The following is a 17,487-nucleotide window of genomic DNA, read 5'->3' as shown; positions in this document are numbered from 1 at the left end:
CTGATGCAGGTTTGAGGTCAACAGATTTTTTTTCCCTTGGAGGAGGAGCCTGTCTCGTAAAAAAGGGCATTTCCTGTTCTCACTAGGCGCTAGGCCTAATGGGTAATATTTCAATGCGTGTTAAGGGTGGGATACCGCACATACATGCCAGATATGAAAAAGATTGAACGTTGTGTCAAGGAACTATTAGTCATTTACTGAATTTGTCATTTTGCCGAAAAAATGGCTGACTTTGACACCACGCCCAGGCCAGACCCGTGAATGAAAACGCACCATTTTAAAAACTTAAGCTCTCATACGTCTCCTGAACAGTCTCACCAATTTTCTAAGATGATCCAACTAACTCCCTCGGCGAAAAGGTCTCAAATGTGCACCCTGTAAATCGATAAAAATTTCATATTCGATCCATAATAACCGATTTCCTGTTGGGTTTGGAATATGGGTGCCAATGCTTTTTTGGAGCGGTTTTGGACAAGGTATAGACTCCCCAAATTTCATTGCTCTACGCTGACAGCCCCTAATGTTATAGGCCAATTTTAAAATTTCAAGGGGGCGCCACTGAGCCATTTTGTTACATTTTTTTGCAACGTTGCAAAATTATCGAAATTTACAATTTTCCGCACGTATGTGCAAATTTTGGTGACTTTTCGTGCATGTTCAGGCATCCAAATTGGTCGCTTTCATTTGCCCTGAAAAAAAAAATCTTTTGCAAAACAATAGGGCCTTCGCAGGCTTAGTGCTCGGGCCCTAAAAATGCAAAATACAGTGATCCCTTGTTTTTCGCGGTTAATGGGGACCAGAACCCGCCGCGATAAGTGAAAAACCTCGAAGTAGCCCCCCCGGTGTTCAATGTATTTATTCGGATTTAGCATTGGAAACAGATACATTTAAGACATGCTTTTTCACTTTTTTCCCCAAAGTATAATAAAAAAAAAAAAAAAAAAAATGGTTTTTAAGCACTTCAACTGCAATAATTATGATGTTTTAAACATGTTACTGTCCCACTGAATTATTTTTAAACAAGAATAAAGTATTATACTGTAGTAGAAAAATAAAAATGCTTGGCTTTATCAAAATCTTCTGTTAGCTTCCTCGGCTGTGACTCTTGGAGTAACATGTGGAAATTAAAAACTGCTCAGGATCACTTTTACCATTGGGGGTTTATTGCCGCGAACACAACACGTCCGGCTGCCTCGAACGTCGCCACACACACATTCGTTCCACCGCGCGATTCCTTGGTATTTCACGATACGATACTATTTGCGATACAAAGCTCACGATAACGATGATCTGACGATATGGCGATACAACGATTTTCGATACATTAGTCAGGAAATCATTCTAGGATGTTCTACAAACAACTAATAAACAGAAAAACAAGCTTCTGCTGTGAATTCGAATGAGTTTATCACTTGTAGACGTCCAATCCATTTGAACGTCTATGGCCGGTAGTGGCAGCCAATGCCAGGCAATGAGGTAATTTTGGGCCATTTAAGGTTATTTACCTGTTGATTTTCAATTACTTCCTGTTGATTTTGGGGTATTTTATTGGTCTCTTCCTGTTTATTTTGAGTTGCACAACAGGAATCACGTAAATGAATAGGCAGTGACTCAAACTCAACAGAAAATGACCTTGAAATTCCCTAAAATGAACAGCAAGTGACCTGTAAATGCCCTGAAAATCAGACAGAATGACTGTGAATGCTCTGGTTAACTGAGACACTATTATGGTGGAGATGTTCATAGCAATTTGTTGGTTAACTTTTATTCATTTTTTTTAGACATTGACACCTTTTTAAAACCATACCTCGATTCTTGAAAGGACCGTATGGATAACATTTTGGGATACCAAGTATCACGATATATCCCCATTCCGATATTTTGTTACACCCTTACAGCAGACCCGCACCCAATCGCTCGACGTTGTTGAGGGCGACCTCCAACAACACGGAGTTGCTGTGGAGGATGCAGAGCAGCTGGCACAAGATCGCCAGATTGGAAAAACCTGCTTCATATGGTCAGCTCAACGCACAGGGACGGGACACCCCAACCCTCCCTGGAGTACTAATGAATGAATACATTTTATATTGCGTATTTCAACATGAGTGTGGGCAACACTCATACGACAAATTAATGTAAAATAGGGGACACTAAATATTGCCCATGGGCCACACATTTGAGACCCCTCTCATTGATGAATACAAACACATTAAAAAAAAAAAAAAAAATCGTGTATGAAAGGGTTAAAACATAGTAATTTGTATAAAGTCCTAGTAAACCTTTGAAATGAAACATCATGTACACAAAGAACTTTTTTTTTTTTTTACCAGTGGCGCCACCAGGGGGTGGCCAGGGGTGGCCACGGCCACCCTCATAAATTTGTTGGCCACCCCAGTGGCCTCCCCGCTAGCCAGTATAGACCCTACCCACGTGACGTCACAACTCCGCCCTCCTGATTGGTGCCGCCCAATTGTCCGTCAACACATCGTGTTTACCTGTTACGGCTACGTACATTCCTCCTATTTACGGCGTGTTTTTCTGCTCGTTAACATTAATAATCAAAATGGTGAAGGCGTGTGTGGCGGTCGGTTGCAAAAACAGAGAAGATAGACGGAGAGACTTGAAGTTCTACCGGATTCCGAGAAACCCGGTGAGGAGAGCGAGATGGGCTGCTGCAATTCGACGAGAAAACTGGGCTCCAAACGATTACCACAGATTATGTAGTAGTCATTTTATATCTGGTAAGATGCATTTAATATATATTCAGAGGGTTTTGGGCTGACAACCACAATTAAGATCATTGCTAGGCTAATCGCCGACAACATACACGTATGTATGTAGTGAGAGTGCTATCGCTAAACCATATAAACATTAAAAGCCCTAGCTCCATTGACAAATGACATGAAATACATTAGACTTGACAGTGGATGTTAGCAAGAACAAAAGATTTTGAATTGAAAATTTCGTAACTCACCTTTCCAAGCACAAGATAAATTCCTGCCGAATTTTCGTGGACGACGACCTGTTTCACCCAACCAGCAACGAAGTATTTATAAGCCTCAAAGCTCTTAAAGTTTTTCAAACTTTCGTGAGAATAGGCTGATTTTGTATGGACAAGATAGTTGTAAATATCAGGGTAGCTAGCAGATGTCAGGCAAAGACGGCGAAGACAGCGGGTCGAAAAACATCGATTTAGGCATCAAATATGGATCTGGCGAATGGATAAACTGAAGCTTTTCCACATAACGCCTTTTATGCAACGCATCCAGTGAGTTTACGGCATTGAAATGCATTATAAATTGCTCGATCAATTGAGACCATTGATAATACAGACACAAAATGACGGACAATGGGGCGGAACAATACAGCGATCACGTGATTTTGTGACGTCGGTGGGTAGGGTCTATATCGTATCCCTGTTAGGAAGTAATTTTTATGTTGTGTTAATTTTTATGTTTTGTTCATTCAGTTATAATTATTTTTGTGTCACATTAACATTGTGTTAGGAAATACCCAGTTAAGATATGATTGCTTCTGTACTTGATTTGTACCTGCCAGAACCTGCTTTTCCCCAGTAAATATTTTATTTTGGTAAATGTACACTTTATGCCTAATATATACATAACACAATACAACAGAATTGTAGGGAACTCAAAATGTTGACTGGACAGTTATGGACTATGCATATTAAATCATTAGTAACATCAAATATTACACAATACACCAAAGTATAACAGTAGCCGTGTCCTTAACTTTTTGTTATAGATTTCCCCTGACCTTTTTACTGCAATGATATAATGAAAACCTGAAATTATGGCTTTTAGTTTTGGTGTGCCACCCCAAGATTTTAAGTGGCCCAATCTGGCCACCTCAATGAAAAATTTCTGGAGGCGCCACTGATTTTTACAGCTAAGTAACAATAGGAACACTTCTGCTTACAAGGGTGAATCTTGCAATACCGCAATATGCCACAAGGGAGTCCCATAAACTCATTTTAGGCTTTCTGACCAAACCTACAATTCCTGCCAATATGGGTATATTATGTAATATAAATAGAAAAACCAGCTCCAGTAATGTTAGGACGATAAAGCCTTGCGGCCATGTTATGAGCTACACCTGAGCAACGTGATGACAAAGTTCAACTGACTCCTTCATACAGCTGTGCAGGCTACATAGTTCTGCTCTCTGTGACCGGGAAGGACTTTGTATAGCTTGCTTGCTTGCTTAATCGTTTCTTTCCAAACAAACTACAGTGACGCTTGATGAGTCGAATTGGAATGCTGAGCAGGTGAGGATCTGCTGCTGCAGGATTAAATGTGCGGCATAAAAAGAAGCCTGACAGCTCTGTAATCTCCCCCCCCCCCTTTGCGTCACTATTCAAGCAGAGACGCGAGGGATTTTCCATTTTTGTGTTTGAGCCACAGTGCAGGGAAAACCGCAAGCTGCACCAAGATGATTGGACATATTATTAATTTGTCTACAACCCCCATTTTGAGGGTTTGCGAGCATGTACCTGTCAATATAGTTTGGAGGCTGCTGGCCAACAGCTCTATGATGCCCTGAAGGACTCTGCATGGCTGAGTTTGTGGTGGACGGAGGCATGCTGTCTGTAAAAACAAAGGCAACGCGCATTAAAAATGACACACATTATAAACTGTCTCATATATGATGAAAACATGCCAACCTACCATCTTCAGGTACAACAGTGAGCGTCACCGAAGTGCCAGCTTCCTTGATGAGCTGGACAATGTCGTTGTGTGACAAATCAATGATCGACTGACCATTTACAGCAGAGATGCGGTCGCCCACTTTCATCTGACCCATTCGATCCGTAGGGCTGCCTTCAATGATGCGTCCGATCTTGTGAGGTATTACTAAAACACACAGGGACATCAGTTATGCAAACATATCTACCGTTTTTGAATTTATCATGAAAATACATAATGTTTGGGTTTCGTGAAATGTATGTAGGGGAAAAAAATACAATAGGAATGAAGAATCAACAGTAACTAGTTCAGATGGGCAATATTATTGATATACAGTCCCTGACAAAAGTCTTGTCGCGTATCCATTTTGTAGAAACAATTGCTAATAACTAGGGCTGTCAAACGATTAAAATTTTTAATCGAGTTAATTACAGCTTAAAAATTAATTAATCGTAATTAATCGCAATTAATCGCAATTCAAACCACCTATAAAATATGCCATATTTTTCTGTATATTATTGTTGGAATGGAAAAATAAGACACAAGATGGATATATACATTCAACATACGGTACATAAGGACTGTATTTGTTTATTATAACAATAAATCAACAAGATGGCATTAACATTATTAACATTCTGTTAAAGCGATCCATGGATAGAAAGACTTGTAGTTCTTAAAAGAAAAATGTTAGTACAAGTTATAGAAATTTTATATTGAAACCCCTCTTAATGTTTTCGTTTTAATAAAATTTGTAAAATTTTCCAATCAAAAAATAAACTAGTAGCCCGCCATTGTTGATGTCAATAATTACTTACACAATGCTCATGGGTTCTGAAGCCTATAAAATCAGTCGCACCCTAGCGCCAGCAGAGGGCGCCAAAACTCCGAAAAACACAACAAGTACACATTTCACTGTGCAGTCATTTTAATCTGTTTGAGCGGGGCATTTTTTGTGTTAATTGCGTCAAATATTTTAACGTGATTAATTAAAAAAATTAATGAACAACCGTTAACGCGATAATTTTGACAGCCTTACCAATAACCTGACTTTTAATTATTCAATTGGTTTCAGAAATGGCTCATATGAAAGCTAAGACCCTCCCAAATGATGTTGAATATACAAATATATATTTGTTTCACTGAAAAAAGATTTATCATTTAATGAAGACATACAGTAAAGGTCAAATTTTGGCAAGACAAAAGTTTTGTCGCCTACAGAAAGTAGTGAGAAAATTGAACAAAAAAATGTACTTCAAATACAAAAATATGTTACATAACATACGCGAATTCAGTAGTTGTGCTGTGAGATCCAAATTTAATATTTTGTATGACTTCCATGGGCTTGAAGGACTGCATCCATGCGGTTCGGCAATGATTCATACAGTTTATTGATGAAGTGATCAGAAACATCAAAGAAAGCAGTCTTGCATGCCTCCCAGAGTTCATCAACATTCTTGGGTTTCGTCTTCCATGCTTCCTCTTTCATCCTAACCCAGACATGCTCAATGATGTTCATGTCTGGTGACTGGGCTGGCCAGTCCTGGAGGATCTTGATCTACTTTGCCTTGAGGAACTTGAGGTAGAGATTTAAGTATGCGATGGAGTGTCATACTGCTGCAGAATTTGTCCCTTTTTATGGCTAGGAACGTAAGAGGCAGCTAAGATTTGTTGATATTTCAGACTATTTATGTTGCCTTCCACCCTGCTGATATTTTGCACACCCCCATACTGGATGTAACCCCAGACAATGATTTTGCCACCACCAAACTTCACTGTTTTCTGAGTCAGTCTCGGATCCATGTGGGCTCCAGTAGGTCTCACGCAATATTTGCGGCGACTGTGGTGTAATTCAATGGAAGATTCATCTGAAAAATCCATCTTTTGCCACTTTTCCAGCGACCATCCTTTTGACAGGCTGTGGGCCTTGGCAAACGCCACACGGTTTTTTAATTGTCTTTTGTTTAATGCTGGTTTCTTCACACCGTTTTGACCATGGAGGCTATTTGTAGACAGAATTCAACAGACTGTTCTGGTTGACACAGGGACTTCAGGTGACCAGGTCTTGTGGAGCTGTGCTACAGTGGAAAAAGATCAAGATCCTCCAGGACTGGCCAGCCCAGTCACCAGACATGAACATCATTGAGCATGTCTGGACGCATGTTTGCAGCAAGTTGCAACCAGTGTTGTTAATAACGGCGTTAGCGTATAACGGCGTTAGCGTATAACGGCGTTATTTTTGTCAGTAGTGAGTAATTTAATTAATTACTTTTCCCATCTTTGCGACGCCGTTACAGTTACTGAAGATGTGAATGCGCGCGGTACTACAATTTGGTTGAATGACACAGGAGACACGGAGAGAGCAGAGCAGGGGAAGGGAAAGGGGTTGTGATGCCTTTGCAAACGTGATGCTGGGTGGCTCGGAGCGTTAGCATAGCATTCATGTCCTCGCTAGCATTAACATTTAGCGTAGCGAGAGTCATCTTCTACAGTTCGTGGCGTTCAGGTGGGTACAATTAATTAAAAATAATAGATTGGATTCCTGTTGAGTGTACATTATCATCACCAAGTGGGTGTTGTCCTTGTAGATGCTACAGTATAATAATAACTTGTTTATGTTTTTTTTTTTACAAAAAATAGTCCCTTGCCTTATTTTTTTTCTTGAATTACGTATCCAGGGGCGCTGCCAGGGACTTTGGGCCCCATGAAAAGATATCACTTTGGGCTCCAACACCAGTGCCGGGACACACACATACATTTAGAGTATCAACTACAATCTTTACAGCCTAATTTGTGCATTTTCTGCATTAATTTAAGATGAAAATATAAGTAAACATACAGCGTATAGAGCAATAATGAATAGACTGATATCATCTATAAGAAATGTACTGAAGGCCATTTTTTACAATCTAAATATATGTTTATTATAAATATTCTCAAAGCAAATACCATAATGAAAGACTCAGAATAAATGTTTTGTTTTAACTTAACTGTACTACAGTACACAGTGCAGTATACAGTATACAGTACAACTGTTTTAGTATGAAGAGATTGCTAAGGGTTTGCCTGCTGTACTGATGAAATGTAAGCTAAAAGTGGAGCAAACACTAGCTAGCAAACAGTTACAGTGTTTCATTATGGAGTAGGCTTAGCCTCATCTGGAAACTCACGATCTCCACTATAGGCTACAGCTCCGAAGCGAGGTCCCTTGTTAACAAACTAAATTCAATTGATGTCAAACTAAATTCAATAAATTCTTAACAAACTGGATTCAAGCCAATTTTAAAAAAGAAAATTTCCACACCAACTTTCAACATCTGTAGGATACCAAAAAATGCCGTCATGATTTGGAATTCATGTTTTCGAATACGTGAATGTCGCTCATTGAAGCTGATGATCCCGTATTTCTTACGGAGTGAGCTGGGACCTTGTTTCGGAGCTAAAATAACAGATTAATTTTCAGCACTACACTGACACAAGACACCAACCTTCCTTTGTGAAGTACTTTGTCACATCCTGTTGGCCTTTTCTACCCATCTCCTGTTTTGCTTTCTTTTCTTTTCTTTCCTCTTTTGAAAGCCCTATTTTTGTTTTGAAAACATTTCTGCAGTATTTCGCTCCGCGCACTCTGAGTCATTGACTGGTGTTAATGCGCACCGTTGCTCCCGGTCTGATCGAAGGAAGGGCGGACCAAACCATTTAATGAAAATACGGGGGTTGGGGAGGGGTGGGTGGCAATACATATGCGCTCTGGATGTTTACTTTTTGCCAGAAACAAAACACGAAAAAGAAACCCTTCGTTTTATTCCTATTAAAATTATAATGATTAATATTTTAATTTGCAAACGATTATCTAATGTTCTAATTTTCTTTGTGGGCCCCCATCAGGGCATGGGCCCTTAGAATCAGTCTCACTTTTCACCCCTATATGGCGCCCCTGTACGTATCCATTAACCTTGTGTGATTAAAAAAAAAAAAAAAAAAAAATGAAACTTGAGCAAAGATAGGAAAGGGAAGAGATTCAGAGCCTCACGTGCATAGTGAATTACATATCTGCAGCACAAAACTACATCTTCACGAAAGCAAAACTGAATATATAACTTTTGGCACACCTTCTATGTTAAATGCCCTTGAGCCCAACTCTGGCACTCTGACTCCCTTTTTTAAAAAAATATGTTAAAAATCTCGGAGTGATATTCGATAGCAGGCTCAACTTTGAAAAACAGATTAGTTCTGTTGTAAGAGCAAGTTTTTTCCAGTGCCGTCTCTTGGCCAAAGTGAAGCCTTTTCTCTTTCGCCACGACCTTGAAAAAGCAATTCACGCTTTTATAAGCTCAAGGCTGGATTACTGCAACGCACTTTATGTTGGTCTTCCCAAGTCCTCAATTTCTCATCTCCAACTTGTTCAAAATGCTGCTGCTCGATTTTTAACAGATACACCTAGACGTGAACTTATTACCCCCGTGCTATCATCGCTCCACTGGCTTCCAGTCCATTTTAGAATTGACTTTAAACTTTTACTGTTTGTTTTCCCCGTGCTATCATCGCTCCACTGGCTTCCAGTCCATTTTAGAATTGACTTTAAACTTTTACTGTTTGTTTTTAATTCTATTAATGGCCAGGCTCCTTCTTACTTATCGGAAATTTTAACCATATTTACTATGAGCCATGTTTGTCTTTGTTGTAAAGCACTTTGGGGACCTTTCGGGTTTTGTAAAGGGCTATATAAATAAATTTGATTGATTGATTGATTGATATACAGTGCCTTGCAAAAGTATTCGGCCCCCTTGAATCTTGCAACCTTTCGCCACATTTCAGGCTTCAAACATAAAGATATGAAATTTAATTTTTTTGTCAAGAATCAACAACAAGTGGGACACAATCGTGAAGTGGAACAACATTTATTGGATAATTTCAACTTTTTTAACAAATAAAAAACTGAAAAGTGGGGCGTGCAATATTATTCGGCCCCCTTGCATTAATACTTTGTAGCGCCACCTTTTGCTCCAATTACAGCTGCAAGTCGCTTGGGGTATGTTTCTATCAGTTTTGCACATCGAGTGACTGACATTCTTGCCCATTCTTCCTTGCAAAACAGCTCGAGCTCAGTGAGGTTGGATGGAGAGTGTTTCTGAACAGCAGTCTTCAGCTCTTTCCACAGATTCTCGATTGGATTCAGGTCTGGACTTTGACTTGGCCATTCTAACACCTGGATACGTTTATTTTTTAACCATTCCATTGTAGATTCGGCTTTATGTTTTGGATCATTGTCCTGTTGGAAGATAAATCTCCGTCCCAGTCTCAGGTCTTGTGCAGATACCAACAGGTTTTCTTCCAGAATGTTCCTGTATTTGGCTGCATCCATCTTCTCGTCAATTTTAACCATCTTCCCTGTCCCTGCTGAAGAAAAGCAGGCCCAAACCATGATGCTGCCACCACCATGTTTGACAGTGGGGATGGTGTGTTCAGGGTGATGAGCTGTGTTGCTTTTACGCCAAACATATTGTTTTGCATTGTGGCCAAAAAGTTCAATTTTGGTTTCATCTGACCAGAGCACCTTCTTCCACATGTTTGGTGTGTCTCCCAGGTGGCTTGCGGTAAACTTTAAACGAGACTTTTTATGGATATCTTTGAGAAATGGCTTTCTTCTTGCCACTCTTCCATAAAGGCCAGATTTGCGCAGTGTACGACTGATTGTTGTCCTATGGACAGACTCTCCCACCTCAGCTGTAGATCTCTGCAGTTCATCCAGAGTGATCATGGGCCTCTTGGCTGCATCTCTGATCAGTTTTCTCCTTGTTTGAGAAGAAAGTTTGGAAGGACGGCCGGGTCTTGGTAGATTTGCAGTGGTCTGATGCTCCTTCCATTTCAATATGATGGCTTGCACAGTGCTCCTTGAGATGTTTAAAGCTTGAGAAATCTTTTTGTATCCAAATCCGGCTTTAAACTTCTCCACAACAGTATCTCGGACCTGCCTGGTGTGTTCCTTGGTTTTCATAATGCTCTCTGCACTTTAAACAGAACCCTGAGACTATCACAGAGCAGGTGCATTTATACGGAGACTTGATTACACAACGGTGGATTCTATTTATCATCATCGGTCATTTAGGACAACATTGGATCATTCAGAGATCCTCACTGAACTTCTGGAGTGAGTTTGCTGCACTTAAAGTAAAGGGGCCGAATAATATTGCATGCCCCACTTTTCAGTTTTTTATTTGTTAAAAAAGTTTAAATTATCCAATAAATGTTGTTCCACTTCACGATTGTGTCCCACTTGTTGTTGATTCTTGACAAAAAAATTAAATTTCATATCTTTATGTTTGAAGCCTGAAATGTGGCGAAAGGTTGCAAGATTCAAGGGGGCCGAATACTTTTGCAAGGCATTGTATATTAGGGGTGTACGGTACACACGAGTCACGATTGGGTACGGGTTCAGTACAAAAGGAAAAACAAACACTTTTTTGTCACATCATTGAAAAGTTGAAAGTTTGTATGCCATTATATTTTCTATAGGTGAAATTAAAAAAAAATGTAAAAAGTGTGACCTGTTTTTTTTTGTTTTTGTTTTGAAATGAAAAACACAGTTTAATTTAATCAGTTAATATAAACATATTTGACATGAAAGACTTATAGAATGAATCATGTAATAACGAGGTGAACATGAAAAGTAACGTCAGTTACTTTGCCTTACTGGCTTACTCTTACATTGGTACTTACATACATACGAAACCAATTACTTTTTCTGAGAAGTAACTTGTATCTGTAACTAATTACTTTTTAAAAGTAAGAGTAACAGCACTGTTTGCAACCATAAACAATGGATACTAGACGCCTCATTGAATTGGCCTAAATCTAAAAAACTAAAACTAAAATCATCATAAGCTTGTGATTTTTTGAACTGATGGTTGTTTATAAACATTAATTACTTAGGCCTAGCTATATGGCAATAGCGATAATTTCTGAAAATTGTTTGCATTAGCATTTAATAAACAGAATTACTTAAAAACTGTTTACCGTTTTTCATTCCTCTCGAGACCCCCCCCAAAAATGTTTGATGAGCATTGCCCAATATGGGAGTGGGAACCTCTTGGTACCTCACGATACGATACGATTTGCGATACAAAGCTCACGATAACGATGATCTGACGATATGGCTATACAATGATTATCGATACATTGGTCAGGAAATCATTATAGGATATTCTACAAACAACTAAAACAGAAAAACAAGCTTCTGCTGTGAATTGGAATGAGTTTATCATTCGTAAACGTCCAATCCATTTGAACTGGGAGGGCGGCGAATGAACGCTGCCATCCCTCCTACTTCAAACGGCTTGAACGTCTATGGCCGGTAGTAGCAGCCAATGCCAGACAATGAGGTAATTTTGGGCCATTTAAGGTCATTTACCTGTTCATTTTCAGTTACTTCCTGTTGATTTTGGGGTATTTTATGGGTCTTTTCCTGTTTATTTTGAGTTAAAGAACAGGAAATGACCCTGGAATCACCCAAATGAATAGGCAGTGACTCAAACTCAACAGAAAATGACCTATTAATGCCATAAAATGAACAGCAAGTGACCTGCAAATGCACTGAAAATCAGCCAGAATGACTGCGAATGCTCTGGTTTCGAATGAACGAACGTTCCCAGTCTAAATGGATTGGGCGCCGAGCACTGTTAATGCAGCCTTAGAGTTAACTGAGACACTATTTTTATTATTATTTTTTTTAGACATTGACACCTTTTCAAAACGATATCTCGATTCTTGGCAGGAGCTCATTGATAACTTTTTGGGATACAAAGTATCACGATATATCACTATTTCGATATTTTGTCACAGTCCTAGCCCAATACATAATAATGCGAATTGCAATAAGCCTTACCCGTATTTGATCATATCGCAGGTAACTTGAAATCAATTCAGAGCTAATTATCCTCCTGTCAATTAATTAATTTTAATCATTCACTGCCATTGACAGCGACACACGTCAAATCCATTTAAACTGGGATCGCTTGCATTGAATGCACATATTTTGGTGTGACTGACGGCGATAGATCATTCGATCCCTGCCTAACCCTCTCAGACAAAATGGATTGGAAGTCAACCGTCGTCAAGGGCAGCTAATGAGATAATAACAGTTGCTGTGCTTTGCTACATCACAGCCTGGGCAGCTTGCTTGAACCAGTGGAAAACTGAATTAACAAGTGATGTGTTTTTACCGAAAATGGTAGCTAATGAATTATTTTATGAAATAGCAATAAAGCAATTACAAAAGTAGGAAGGTTCTTGATCTAGTTTTTTAGTTTCAGTGTTGTAAGTGGTAATATGCTATAGTTACTGTGTGGTCAGTATAAAATTATTTGCTGCTCATTTTAAGAGCAGATCAGGTTTGTCTATCAACGTAAGTGGCATTCAATGATTTACATAGTTCGCATTAAAATTTTATAACGCTGTACACGACTGACCTCCAGGAGGGGGTTTGTTCTTTGAGGTGAGGATGACAAAGCCAAAGCCTTCGTTGTCTTTGCGATGCAGAGTGACTTCAAAGGACTCCTGTCGAGACGGATAGGCAGCCTTCGGAGGTTCCACTCGCGGGGTCGTGGGAGAGCTGCCGACCCGAGCAGGTGTTACCTGCAGGGGCTGCTGCACACCATCTTCCTCCCAGCCACCACCATCTGACACATACACATTAACATGCTTAGAAATATATTTGTTTTATACCACTTATTGTCATTAGGCTTACTTTTTGACAAATCTTCAGTAATTCAGATAAGATAAGGGCTGCCTAGGCAATTTCAGCAATATAAAAGACTACAAAAGTTGGGGATGTCACTGTACTGTTGGCATTATTGCTAATAAAACCTCTCTGGAAACTGAAAAACAAAACAAAACATGACAAAAGAAACCATTGTTACTAGAGCTGAAACGAATACTCGAGCAACTCGAGTAACTCGAGTTAAAAAACTGATCCGAGTAATTTTATTCCCCTCGAGGAATCGTTTAATTTTGCCAGGTCTAAGCATCACGTTTTGCCCAGACTACTTTTAATGCAGGACAACGCGCTACGTGCGTAGAGGAAGAAGCAATAAAAAATAAAAAATAAAAAAAACCTTACTGAAGCCGACAGCCGCTACAAACCACGCCGACGTTGCTAAAAACTACACCCGCATAATGCTAGTGCGTTAGCAGGTAGTGTCCGATGCGTCTCATAGATATCGCATGCATTTAGAACTAGATGCGAAATGACAGACTCGGCCGCATCTCAACGGCGTTATTAAACAGCCGCCATCTTTAAGCAGTAGACTTCTCAGCGCTAATAAATATAACGTTACTGTCACTCGCTCACGTAACGTTAGCCCTTCGGAGGACTAGGTTTCTCTTGATTATGACCACTGTCGATGCGTGGCTAACGTGTCTTACATACAGGCTTTATTTAATCTGTAAAAACACAGCGCTGTAGAGTTATGAGAGTGTAACAGCATAATAAATCTGTCAGTTTTAGATCAGTAGTCATTGCTGAATAAAACACCAAGTAACACTGGTGCCTAATGTGCTCCAATACAGCAGGTATTATACATTTATTTTGAACACTGCAAAAACTCAAAATCCTATCAGTACTTACAGTTTAGACTAACTTAAAACTTAACTAGAACTTAAAAATAGCTTGACACAAATGGAAATTCAATTGAAACACGTGGGAAAAACACCTAGCTTTTAAGTGATGTTTGTTATCAAGTGTAATTACATTTTTAGGCAAGAAATATTTTTAGAAACATTTTTTTATAAGCTCTAGAAGTTTGAGTGAAAGCAGTGATTTTTTTTTTCTAGTCACATGTGAGATGCGATTGTTGGCTGTTTTCAACAATGTACATCAAACATAAAGACATTGATTGACTGAAAATGGTTCAATATTGGATTAAATGTCTTTTTTTCCTCATGTATATTTATAATTGCTCTTTACCTAAAAAAAAAAAAAAAAAAAAAAAAAAAAAGTTTTATCCGATTACTCGATTAATCGATAGAATTTTCAGTCGATTACTCGATTACTAAAATATTCGATAGCTGCAGCCCTAATTGTTACATTTTTATGCTGTTTAAAACTGGCATGCCAATTCCAAAATTGCAGTCTCTTTTTTTTCCCCTAGCATGTTTTTTTTCTCCACCTACTTATGATTACCATTTGATGTTACTACTTGCACACAAATATAATTACTTTAGCTATATCATAATAAAAGCCTCATAGTGTTAAATAAAGATTGCTGACATGTCTGTTTATTTCATTACATACTGTATATATATATATATATATATATATATATATATATATATATATATATATATATATATATATATATATATATACATACTAGTGCTGTCAAATTTATTGCGTTAATTATCGCGGCGGTAATTATTGTTTATAATTAATCACGTTAAAATATTTGAAGCATTTAACGCATGTGCGGAATGACCCCCTCATGCATTGCCTCAAACAGATTACAATGACGCTGTTTTTTGTAAATTGAGAGCTAACAGGCTGAGAAAGGTGAGTGGACACAGGCGTTCATTGGACCGCACCTTTTATTGGCATAAGCTTCGGCAACTCCTTCACAACAAACATAAGTATCCTTTAGTGAAAACACAACAAAAATAATATTCCTATCTCTCAAAAAAAATGATGTTCGCAAAAAGAAAAGCGCTCAATGCAAAGCGAACAGGCATTCCAAATCAAAATACCTATGCAAAATACACATAAAACTTACTCAGACTTTGGTCAAACCCTATTCAAACATTGCGTTTAGCTCAACAAATACACTGGATGGCAATATTTAGTCACAATATACAAACTATCAGAGGTCTCGTACGTTGCTATGCCAGCACTCAAATGACGTGGATGGACCAGTAAACAGGGAATTTCGGCGTCAGTCGAGGGACAAAACACACTCATTGGCTTGCTTTTTAAGTAATTTAAAACTCGCCATTGACACCTTGTGGTGTATTTCAATCACTACCTTACGTAGTTAAAGACACTGTGGAAGAACGGCAGGGAGCCCATCTGACGTCGGCGCTCGGCGATGTCAACAAACGCGAGCTAATAGTTTATTTTTTGATTGAAAATTTTACAAATTTTATTAAAACAAAAACATTAAGAGGGGAGTTTTAATATAAAATTACTATAAATTGTACTAACATTTATCTTTTAAGAACTACAAGTCTTTCTATCCGTGGATCCCTTTGACAGAAAGAATGTTAATAATGTTAATGCCATCTTGTGGATTTATTGTTATAATAAACAAATTCAGTACTTATGTACAGTATGTTGAATGCATATATCCGTCTTGTGTCTTATCTTTCCATTCCAACAATAATTTACAGAAAAATATGCCATATTTTAGCGATGGTTTGAATTGCAATTAATTACAATTAATTAATTTTGAAGCTGTGATTAACGCGATTAAAAATTTCAATCGTTTGACAGCCCTAATACATACACATACACACATGGACAAAGCAAGCACAAATATTAGGGGCATAATTTTTCTTTTTTTTTTTTTTTGAAGATAACAAAGATCCTATAGAGAAGTTCCAATCAACTCACCTAAATGTGTAAGTTTCCTACGGATTGTTAGCATGACCTGACCATTGCGGGCTGCGTTGGTCATCAATTCTAGGACTTGTTTGTGCGATTTGCCTTTCACTGGCACGCCATCGATACAAAGCAGCTCATCACCCGCCCGCAGGCGTCCGTCCTTCTCAGCGGCACCCAGTGGGACGATGGCGCCAATGTACACCTACGGACACATAAATATAATGTGGTGCATTAATGTGCTGACCTGACACAAACAATAAATCTGGATTCACTGCAGGGAAAATGGTTTTCTGTTCCCTCGATCAGTAGCCATTTGATATATAGTAAGTTCCGTACTTTACGGATTATAAGTAGCACTTTTTTCATAGTTTGGCTAGTTCGGCTGAAACTTATATTAACTTATGGCTGAAAACATTCAGGTGACTTGAAGTTCCCTTCTGAGACCCCCAATTTGACCAAATTTAAAAAATGTCCTATTTGCATGTGCGATACATCATTGGAAAGCTTAAAATCTCTATTTTCTGGGGGAAGAAAAATGTTGAACAGGAGGGCATTTAATAAACAAAACAATTTGAACAGCGAAACCCTATCTGGAGGCGAGAGCATGAAAGAGCAGAATTAAAGACGGCACGACTTTAACGAGATATTATCACGTACTTACTTTTTTTCGACCCAAAAACTCCATGTAGCATGTATCACTGAGTGTCAAGATACAGCTGTGAATGGCAACAGCTGGATTTTTTGGGGGATTTTATGGGTGAAACATGGTCATATAACAAGGGTTGTGATGCAGAAATCGCAGACATCAAGGAGTGGTCGAGATGTTCTTTTTCATATATTTACCCTTTTAAACGTTTTTTTCCCCCCATTTTTTCTTTGTTGGATCGATTATTTATCATCTAACATATCGGAGAAAATGCGACAGTGACCAAAAAATACAATTAAGCGATAGTAATGAGGTAGATACCCGTGACCTTTTTACAGGCCATTTTTTTTCATTGTGACGTAATTTGTTTAAAAGTTTAAAATATGCGAATGAAAAATTTTTTTAAGTCGTTTTTTTTTTTTTTAAACTAAATATATGACACCAATTAATGATTCTGAGCTAAAAATGACAGACATTTTGAATAATAAATATAATTGATTACCTTTGTTTTATGGCTGGTTTAAACAAAAGCGGTTGCGTGACTT

At 38.5% G+C, this 17,487-nt stretch overlaps 1 protein-coding gene across 7 annotated transcripts in view; it reads right to left on the bottom strand.

Moving 5' to 3' along the window:
• The window catches only part of magi3a (membrane associated guanylate kinase, WW and PDZ domain containing 3a), a 242,252-nt gene that overhangs the window by 12,620 nt on the left and 212,145 nt on the right, over window positions 1–17,487 (bottom strand). For all 7 annotated transcript variants that reach the window (XM_057829581.1, XM_057829582.1, XM_057829576.1 and 4 more), the window contains exons 14-17: window positions 16,306–16,498; window positions 13,175–13,384; window positions 4,689–4,874; window positions 4,514–4,607 (exon numbers count right to left, since the gene is read on the bottom strand). In XM_057829581.1, coding sequence (XP_057685564.1) covers window positions 4,514–4,607; window positions 4,689–4,874; window positions 13,175–13,384; window positions 16,306–16,498 — 683 coding nt within the window. The remainder of the gene's footprint in view (window positions 1–4,513; window positions 4,608–4,688; window positions 4,875–13,174; window positions 13,385–16,305; window positions 16,499–17,487) is intronic.

Source organism: Corythoichthys intestinalis, chromosome 2, assembly GCF_030265065.1.
Source record: "Corythoichthys intestinalis isolate RoL2023-P3 chromosome 2, ASM3026506v1, whole genome shotgun sequence".
NCBI classification, from domain to species: domain Eukaryota; kingdom Metazoa; phylum Chordata; class Actinopteri; order Syngnathiformes; family Syngnathidae; genus Corythoichthys; species Corythoichthys intestinalis.
Note: the sequence above shows the minus strand (reverse complement) of the source record. Positions and strands in the feature narration are given on the sequence as shown.